At 34.7% G+C, this 9,865-nt stretch overlaps 1 protein-coding gene across 2 annotated transcripts in view; it reads left to right on the plus strand.

Moving 5' to 3' along the window:
• Positions 1–6,219, plus strand: part of FAM114A1 (family with sequence similarity 114 member A1) — a 28,373-nt gene extending 22,154 nt beyond the window's left edge. For both annotated transcript variants that reach the window (XM_021533166.3, XM_085577788.1), the window contains 4 exons: positions 1,026–1,165; positions 2,283–2,355; positions 4,321–4,374; positions 5,740–6,219. In XM_021533166.3, coding sequence (XP_021388841.2) covers positions 1,026–1,165; positions 2,283–2,355; positions 4,321–4,374; positions 5,740–5,850 — 378 coding nt within the window. In that variant the 3' untranslated portion in view covers positions 5,851–6,219. The remainder of the gene's footprint in view (positions 1–1,025; positions 1,166–2,282; positions 2,356–4,320; positions 4,375–5,739) is intronic.
• The last annotated feature ends 3,646 nt before the right edge of the window (positions 6,220–9,865 follow it).

Raw genomic sequence — 9,865 nt, forward strand, 5'->3', positions numbered from 1 at the left:
CATTAGTAAGTATCAAAGTAACAGGTTCTCTATCACATTTTTTTTATTGTTTTATATCTGTGGTTTTGTGTGTATGCATGCGTATACTCAACACACAGTGAGGTTAGGTCTCCTGAGCTGTAATGTCAAATATTACATGCACAAAAAGTTGTATCTCAGTTATTCTTAGTATCTCCTTCTCTCAGTGACAATACATGGGAAAATGTTCAAACTACTTAAACAATTTAAATCATAAATAGACAAAACAGAAATTTTGTTTAGGCAAATAACAATTGTTCATTCTCTTTATGAAAGCTCTCAAGGCTAAGTGTTCATTTAGGCAGTTCTGATAAGGTTAATCATGATTGAATATTTCCTGTCAAGTTAATGGCAATATTAAATGTGGTTGCTATGTTTGTTGAGATTGTTATTTCTAATTAGAAATTATCTGTCATGTTTCCCCACAAAAAAGTCTAAAGAAGGAGACAGAATTTATACACTTTATATATTACAGATTTTTATGTGATTGCAGATTACCAGCTGACATCAGCTTGTGAAAGCTGTAACCCCACAGTGCTATGTAAAGATTTCTGTAATTGTTGATAAAAGCCAATTTTTTATTTAGCACATTATCTATTTGTGCTCTAGAGATTCAGCTAAGGGATGACTCAGTACTTTTGGCTCCATATGAAAATAATTATGACTTCTTTTAGAGTTTAGGTATCTTTCTGTTTGTTAGGAAGAGGTTTAAAAGTGGTATGTTAGAAAATCCAAGAGCCTGACCTAGTTCCCAGGCAAGTAAATGGTAGACTTGATCTTACTAATTTTTCAGAGCAAGTAAAATGTCTGTATTTTATAGTCTGTGGATATTTACTTTTCCAGTATTGTTTGTGAGGATGGCTGATTTTACTTCACCATGTATGTGTTAGTATTTCCAGCTGGGGTAGGAAGGTTTCCTATGTTTGAAATTCTTTTATATGTATTTATCTATAAATGTATTTAGCAGTTGTTATTATTGATTATATTATTCCCATTTTAAATTTAAGGAAATCTACATGCTGTCCATTGAAAGTCTGGCTGAGGTAACTGCTCGTTGTATTGAGCAGCTTCATAAAGTAGCAGAATTAATTCTACATGGGCAGGAAGTAGAAAAAACAGCTCAAGATCAAGCAAAAGTACTGACAAAGTGAGTATTATATACTTCATATATGAACATTTGACATTTGCACAGAACTCATGAAGTTCCATTTAGCTTAAAGGCACAGTAAGTTAATGGATCAACAAACAGCATTGGCTTTAGGGGTCCTTGTGCTATATTTTCTCATGAAATCAGGTTCTATAGGCTGCTTGTCATTTTTTGACATGGTTGACATATGTATGTTTACAAAAACATGACCTATACACAGGCTAAAAGTTGTTTCTGCTCCAGCAAACAAATGTGCATGCCAACTTGAGTTTCATTTCCTTTTCCCTCTGCAGAAGATACTGTGCCTGCATATATGGAATTTGCTTTTAGAGTATATAATGCAGTCCTATTATCTGCCAACAGAGCTTCATTATCTAGTGTTTATCTGCTAGAAATATACAAAAATCAATCTGTAGTTCTAAACTATAGACACTTTTTAGCAACTTTGTAGTTAACCATGGTGAAACACCCAGAATTTCAAGAAGCCAGTCTGTCTAGTGGGACTCTAAACTCAGATCTCTAGCTCTCTTTAGTGATTGTCTACTTACTTCATTAAGTTTTCATGTTAAGATATTTTAAACAGTTGACTCCTAAGTAAGTAAAATATTTAACCAAGTGCTTATCCTTAAGAATGCTACTAGGAATAGCAAAGTCCATAGGAACACTTCAGTCTAAAACAAAACACTTACTAAGTCTTTTATCAGAATCAGAGCTAAGGTACAGTGCACCTTGTAGGATGAGGTCCTATGGGATACACTTGGGAATGTCTAGGAAAACAATGAAAGATCTCAGAACAGAATTGTTCTCTCATATTTTAACCACAAATGGGCTTTTCCTTTTAGCACAGAGTAATGTTTTATTGTTCATATAGAAAACTTCTCACTGTCAAAAAAGACTGGTGTGTGCAACAACACATCATTTTGCTGCTGTAGTCAGCAGTGGATTTTTCAGTGAAGGAATATAAAAGCTTTATCATTAACATTTTTAAAAAATATTTAGAAGCCAAATTGCTTTAAGAACATCTTTGCTTCCAAGATAAAGTTTGTCATGGGGTTTTTATCTATTAATAGGTCAAGGATGTATTTTTATATTTGTCTCTCCTGTTTTTCTAAACCAGTTTAACAAGTGCCATGTGCAATGAAGTTTCATCTTTATCAAAGAAGTTTTCTGATTCTGTAACAGGAGCAGGGGTAAGATGACAGCATTTTCTGTAGTATTTGGGCTTTTGTTAACGTAGTTCACCTCTTGAAACAGAAATTCTTACATGGGTCCAGAGGCTTTGTATCAGCAAAGAGACTGCTTCTTTCCTCAGATCAAGAACACAGAGCATTTCTACAGCAGGAAAGTTTATAAGCCTTGATAGATGACACTGTGTCCCCTGCCTTGTAAAATCTTTCTTTCTAGAAACCACTTCCTGTTTTTCCTGATCACCACTCAACACTTTTCACATTGAAGGGCCTCACTTTTGAAGTTACAGAGCTTGATGATAATTTCTTCTCTGACTCGACCTATCCCTTTTGAACACATTTGTATAAAAGTCATTAGCAGACTGTATTTACAGTACCTTAAGATGGTTTCATGAGTTGTGTTCTTACCCTTTACTAAATCCCCTGGTTTAGCACTGCAGTGTTTTCAAAAGGTTTAAGAGATTAGAAAATCTGTTTGGTCCAACTTAAAAAAAAATCACTCTGTCTTTTATCACAAGATACTCTGTTTAAGAACATCCATTTATCTGTGAACATCTTTGCTAGAAATAGAATCCTGCCTTTCAAGAAGCTTCAAGGATGACTGACATCTCAGTATTATAGCAGGATTCAGAGGTAAAAATTGTGCTGTTGCTGAAATTGTTCTGTAAACATCAGAGAAGAGCAAATTCTGGTTCTTCTGATTGTTCCATGAAAACATGAATGTAATTAAAAGGAAATTTTTCCAGTTTTCCATTAGCTCTTCCAGCACATCTCTGAGCATGTTTTTTCATAGCTATTTGTAAAGGACATGATTTATTTCCTTTTTTAAATTATGAATAATTTACATAACTTCCAATTACTGTAAGGAAAAAATGCTTATTTTCCATTTTGGGATTGTACTTTAGCATATATCTGTAGGACACTTGAAATAAATGCATGCACAAAAATATAAAAATAAATTTCACACAAAAGTTTAAACTGGCCCACTAAACATGCATTTTGTAATGGATTTTCTGTAACTAAGAGTAAAAATGTGCTTTTTTTCACTAACCATCTCTCCTTGCCAAGATGGTTTTGCCATCTTTCTCCAAACTAAAATTAAGTTTCATGTTTCTGTAAATCTGTAATATGAGAGCTACAAGGTTGTAAGTGGAAATCCTTCAGTTAAATTAATCAGTATTTTGTTCAGTGTTGAAAGAAAACAACTCTTGCTGGAGGTTACTGCTGTTCTAAAGAACCACAATGCAAAGAACAGCCTGAATAAAAAAGGGAAGGACTTTTGCTATTTTAAAAAGTAGAGGAGCTAATGAATCTTGATTTTCTAGCCTCTAGTATTGTCACTACTCATTGTATCCATCTTTCTTCCTATCTGATGGCTGAGAAGAATGTCATGCATGCTGAGCTGTTTCACTGGCCAGCCTGCACTGTCCAGCACATGTGCTGCCTCCAGTTTGGGTATCTGAGTTTCACCTGGTTTTCCTTCTGTAGGGGAGCTACTCTGGACCTTTCATTTTGTCCTCACCACAGATATTTGTGTAACTTCTAAGAACTTCATTTTTCTTCTGACATGTCTTGTTCCTTTTTCTGTCCTTGAAAATGAGCAAGAGGTTAAAAATTTTATGGGATGTGAAAAGGACATGATAGACAGACAAACAGTGTCATTTCATGAACATCACACCTTTAGGAAAGTAGGCAATTTGAAACTCTGTGGTACTTGCATTAATGAAGAAGTAAGACCATGGGCCTCTCTTAGTTCATTGTACTCTGTGATAGAAATGGATAGGGTGTACTGAGGTGTGTTTGAAATGCAGACACAGTTACTAGCAATACTGATGTCAACAGTCTTGAGTAAGAATCAAGGTGAAAGAAAACCCCTACATAATTAATAAAATCACAGCTCAGATATTAGTATATTGCTGTTAAGTATATTTTTTGACCTGGCTTTTCATCCTGTGTTCTGGTTTACAGAACAATATGAAGGCAGAGGTTCTTAACCCCATCATCAACAGTGTGCTGTTAGAGGTAAGCTCCATCTCTTCACATTAGAAAATGTCTAATAAAATTATTTTAAATGAGACAGACACATTTATTTCTAAAGGAAAAACTTTTTAAAAAGTAATGACAATATCATTCTGACTGTTCACCACATAAATTTTGTGTTCAGCCTCTCCCACAAATACTGTAGAAGTAAGGTTGCATTTACTGTGGATTCTTAAGAGCTATATGACTGAAGTGAGGCTGGCCAGCTCTGAAACTCTGATGCTGTATTGATCAGAGCACAGCAACAAGTTGCAGTCTCAGACTATTCTTTCCGTTAAAATTTGGATTGTAGGTATGCTACAGTGTTTCTCATCTGCAGGCATTTAGATTTCTACAAAGATTCACAGTCTAGCAACAGCCTTGATCAGCACATGGATGACTATGTCTCAGACCACCAAAGTGTTCATGAGTCATTTTTTTTATTTGACACTATGATCTATTTTTCTTCAAAAAAGCACAGTGAGTAAAACATACCTCAGTTTTACCAAGAAGAGGTTGAGATAAATTAATATCCTCATAAAGTCCTAAAACTCATAGGAACTGCAGCACAAGTTTTTAACTGTTAGATCACACATAAATAAACATACAGTAGTGACCACAAATTGTCATTCTGTATTTAATAGCTGCATAACCTTAAAAGTAAGGAAAAGATTGCTTTACAATAGACACTTTTGCTGAATTTACAATACCCTTGAGGAAAATTATGAAAAGTTGAATAGAGCTGTAATGAAGTTTACCATGCAGTTCCTTTTGTTATAAAGGTACATTTGCTGTTGCTGCTGACTTACCTTCCTGCACTCTGGGAACTGGAAAATCTAGGAATATTTAGAATTGTGGAATGCAGTGTTTTGTACTTGATAAATCCCATAGTTGTATACAAATATGTATTAATATAGTTTAGGATCATGGAGAATTACAAGCCACTATACTGTTCAGTATTAGAAATTCTAAAAATAATACTACATGTTAAAACCATTATAATTTGAACTCTTAATTTCAGTGACACTTCTCACACCTACAGCAAATTCAAAATCAGTTCAGTTGATGGAAAGACTAGCTGTGTTTAAAAAGTCAAATATGCTTCTGAACATTGTGGTGTTTTATTCTACTCATATTACCAACAAAACTGTCTTAGCGTTCAAACTTAGCGGCAGTCAGGTTTTTCTATATTTATTCAGGTTATGTTATCTACAGATTGTAAAATCATGTGTGAAGATATATGCTAATACAGCATGATGCAGATGATGCAGATGTAAAAAAAAAAAAAAAAAAAGAAAAAAGTCCAGTGTCATTCCTGAAGTACATGGCAGCTTTACTGATGAACTACATGTTTTCTCTCCCCATTAGGGCTGCAACAGTACTACTTATATTCAGGATGCTTTCCAGTTACTGCTTCCAGTTCTGCAAATTTCCCATATCCAGAGCAGTTGTTCCAAAGCCCAGGAGTTGTCAGCTTGACAGCAACCGAAGTCTTGAGTTGTGCCAAGAGAAGAGCTGGTACAAGAGATGTCTGGCCACTAGAGTTCTTTGAAGACACTAAATGCGGTTTTGCACACACAGTACTGACCATTTTAAAACTCTTTCAGACTTTAAGACTTTAGAAGTAGTTAGTAAAACGAGTAATTTCTTTTCCAATGCAGTTCATGCTTTGCATTAATTTAAACAGAAATTTATTGATATTAGCATTGCCTTAAATACAGATTCTAAATGTTGTCCCTTTCAGTTGTAAACAACGTATGAAACAAATTGGAATGTAAAGTCCTTTAAAGCATTTGACTTCAAATTACCATCTATATTGTTTGTATTATAACTGCAGTTTAAAAAGTATATTTCAGAAGATGGTTTCAGTATTTAATTTTCACCAACATGAACAAATTATCATAGTGTTGAACTTGTTAAGTATTATTTCCAGTAGCAAATAATAACATCATTTTAATATGTGCCACTAATATAACACTTTGTATTGAAGGAGTTGCACAGCAGTAGGTATTAACTTTACTAAGTGAAAATTATGGAGGTTATGCATAAAGAATTATACTGAAAAGAAATTTTCTGAGCCAGTTAAGATAACGGGTATAGCTCTGTACTTGCTGACCCATAAGTTTATATTAATTTAGGTCTATTTCATCATTTCAGTGGTTGAACAGCACAGGAGACAAAAGTAATCTTTTTTAATATATAAGGGTAGAAAATTTCCCTTTTGTTTGGCAATTGAAACACCTGCTGAACAACCTTCTCTCAGATATATGGGGTTTACTGATACCTACTGTTCAGAAATAGAAGTTGTAGCAAGAAGTTATGAAAGAATTGCTTTGGCTGTGGAAGTCATCTGTCAGAGCAATCATCTTTTTTCTGAGACAATAGTTAGAGCATAAGCAAGCAATAGGAATGATATTTCATAACAACATTATCAACCATGCTAATTTGTCCATATCTTTACTTTAAAATATTGAGCTTTGGACCTAAGAATTTGTATAGGCTAGTTTACCTGTTAGACAGGAAGAACCTTCCAATATTTTACATAGCCTGTTTTTTGAATTGTTGTCATTTATTATGTTTCTTTCCATTATTTTGTATTTTTCTCTCTTGGTATACCCATTAATTGTATTTAAATGCTAATTTTTACAGTTAACATTTTAATACTTTTAAGCATAGTTCATACATCATAAAAATAATGAAATTTTTCATGAGGCAGTTTCTGTGTTTGATAGAAAAGAGAAACCATGTATATGCTTTTCACATGGTAACCACTTTGAGTCCAAATAAGGGAACAGAAAGGTCTTTTTGTGTTTTACACTGTTGTGGTCCCTGTTCTGCTGTCACACTCATGGTGACTTTTCCATTTTTTGTTATTTTCCCTATCCCTGAAATAAGGTTTCTTACACAAAATCTATTTTCTGGAACCCTGTAACTTAACAGACATAGAGATATCTTTCTGGGTAAGTAGAAGATATACAGTCTTCAAGTTTATTTTTACAGGCTGAATATAATATCAGAAGCCTCAGGGGATAATTTTTGAAATCATTGAGGGGCATTCTTAAGACAAAGATTGCTTATCTGAGATACTCCTTACTAGAGGTTTCATTGTCTTGCTTAAATTATATAGTTATGAATAAATTACCCTGAAGTATACCCTTACTTATATAAGAATACCTTACCCTGAAGTAAAAGAAGCTATAAAAAGTAACATGGAGACTTAAAGTATTTACATCCACACAATATAGGAAGGGGAACAGGGCAGTATGTAAGCATAGGGATACTCCCATCTGATCTTAGATTCAGCCATCTTATCCTAGGAAAACTGAATATCATATAATTTTAAATCAATTTTAGATAAATAATATTTAAGTAGAAAAGTACTGTATGGGTGTAGCCAGAATATTTTGTTTACACTGATTCATATTTTTCCACCAGTCAAATAAATAATTTGAAATACTGAACTGAGGCAGTACACTAAAAGGGAGTGGTTTGAAGAATAATGTGATGGGAGTATATTCTCAGTGAAGTAATTTACTTTCTGATTTTTTGATTTACCTTTGGAATTATGAGTGGGATTTTACTGGGAGACTGACAAAAACAGATGTTGCCTTAAACTTTTAGTGGAGAGTGTTCTTCCTTTCATCACACCCTTTTCCAGGTTGGTACACTGTGCCTTGGCACTTGGCAAGCTACTAGGTTTTAAGTATATATGAAAATTACTTGTTTTCTTGAGCGGATGTGTTTTCCATGGCATTCCATTCACTTTGGAGCACACCCACCCTGTTATGCAGCGAGAAAGGAGGCAGGCTTGTGCACTGACTGAGTTCAAAATTTGTCAGGATGAAACTTAAAACAATGGCAAAAATACCTACTGCCTTGCAGATGATCCATAGTTACAGGCCATCCCTGAAGAACGAGCTGGAATTAGACTGTTAAAAAAGTAATTTACTGTATATTAAGGATATTGACTTATTTTTTTCTTGGGTTTGGGGTTTTTTCAGGGTAAACAAACCAAAGCAAGGTCTAAGTTGTTTACTGCTTTTTAGGATATAGTCTACTTGTGTGTAAACATCTCTTCCCCATGAGTTCCTCCTACACTCCAGCGTCCATTGCTAGAGACAGCTGAACAAAAGAACTGTCTCTTCCACTTTTTATCATGCTGCTTAAATCACCCACTGAAGCCTTTAATATCTTGCTCCAAAATGTCTTTCAGTAATATCAAAAATCACAGTACAAAAATCACCGTCATTACCAATTGGGATGGTTCTTAATGATGTGTGTCACCAGTAATGTCTGGTGTCACTCACCAGTCAGGATTCATAACAATTTCAAGGAGTCTGAAACACCACAGTATTTTGAATGACAAATACAGGTTTCCCCCTCTTTTTCTGATTCACAGAAGTGTTACTATCATACAAGCATTCACCAAGATCATAGGGTTATTTTTTGAGACATTCCAGTTCTATTTCAGATGACAGCCCCATCCTTTCTGCTAGTCTTAGAAGAATGTAGAGCGTGGAAAAGGAATTTCCTAAGTTCTTTTGAAAACCATCTCAGAGTAAGGTTTAACATAATGACATCAGCCCGTCTGACCTACTTTGAAGTTCTTACAGTTGGACTGGAAAGCCTTCTGGACTTTAAACACTTTATTCTGCCTCAGGTCAACCTTTGTTGCTGAAACTGCTTTTATTGTGCAACTTATACATTTTCCATGCTGTCTTCTACTTCAGCATTCATATTGATGACAGTGTGCAGTTTTAGAATTAAAAATTGAAAATAAAATGTCAAAAATTCATTGACATTTTTAAATATAAATATTTGGAGATGGAAATTATTTTCAAAAGAAAAAACAAAAGAATGTGCTCTCTGGAAATAAGAACAATTTTCGCGGTTTGTTTAGAGAAAAGCCTCTGTAAAAATATTTTTTCAGCATTTTTCAGAATAAATAAGAGATGACATCTGATTAGCTCAGCAGAACAGGAATAATGCACTTCTGAAGTTAAATGAAAATTTGCATGAACTGAAAGGTAGTCAGAGGTGAAACATTAAAAGAGGAAGATCTCAAAGGAAAGAATAGAAGGGAAATAGGAAAAATAAAATAATAGGAAATAACAGTTTATTTGATCACTCTGGATCCACAGTGGTCATTCTCCCTATTTTAGCTGCCCTGCAGAAGTCCCTGAGCACACCTTTGCTAAGAACTCCTTAGTAGTCTCCCCACTTTGATCTCCTCTTCACAGCCTTCCATTACAGCCTTTTGAGGACCTACCCAGAACACCAGGTAATTCAACTGATTTTTAAACTCCTTAAGAAGCCCCTCAACCCATTTAATAGATTTGGAAAAATGCAGCCCTGCTCTTCCAGCCCTTTGAGATCTCAGAGTCTGTATCAGCAGCTTATCTGGTGCTGGCATTTAAGATGGTCTCTGCCTTCCCTCCAGTTCCCTTTGCCAGTTCAGCCCCATGTCCATTTTGCATGTTCTCTGTTCCATCAG

The sequence above is a fragment of the Lonchura striata genome, chromosome 4 (assembly GCF_050655825.1).
Source record: "Lonchura striata isolate lonStrDom1 chromosome 4, ASM5065582v1, whole genome shotgun sequence".
NCBI lineage: Eukaryota > Metazoa > Chordata > Aves > Passeriformes > Estrildidae > Lonchura > Lonchura striata.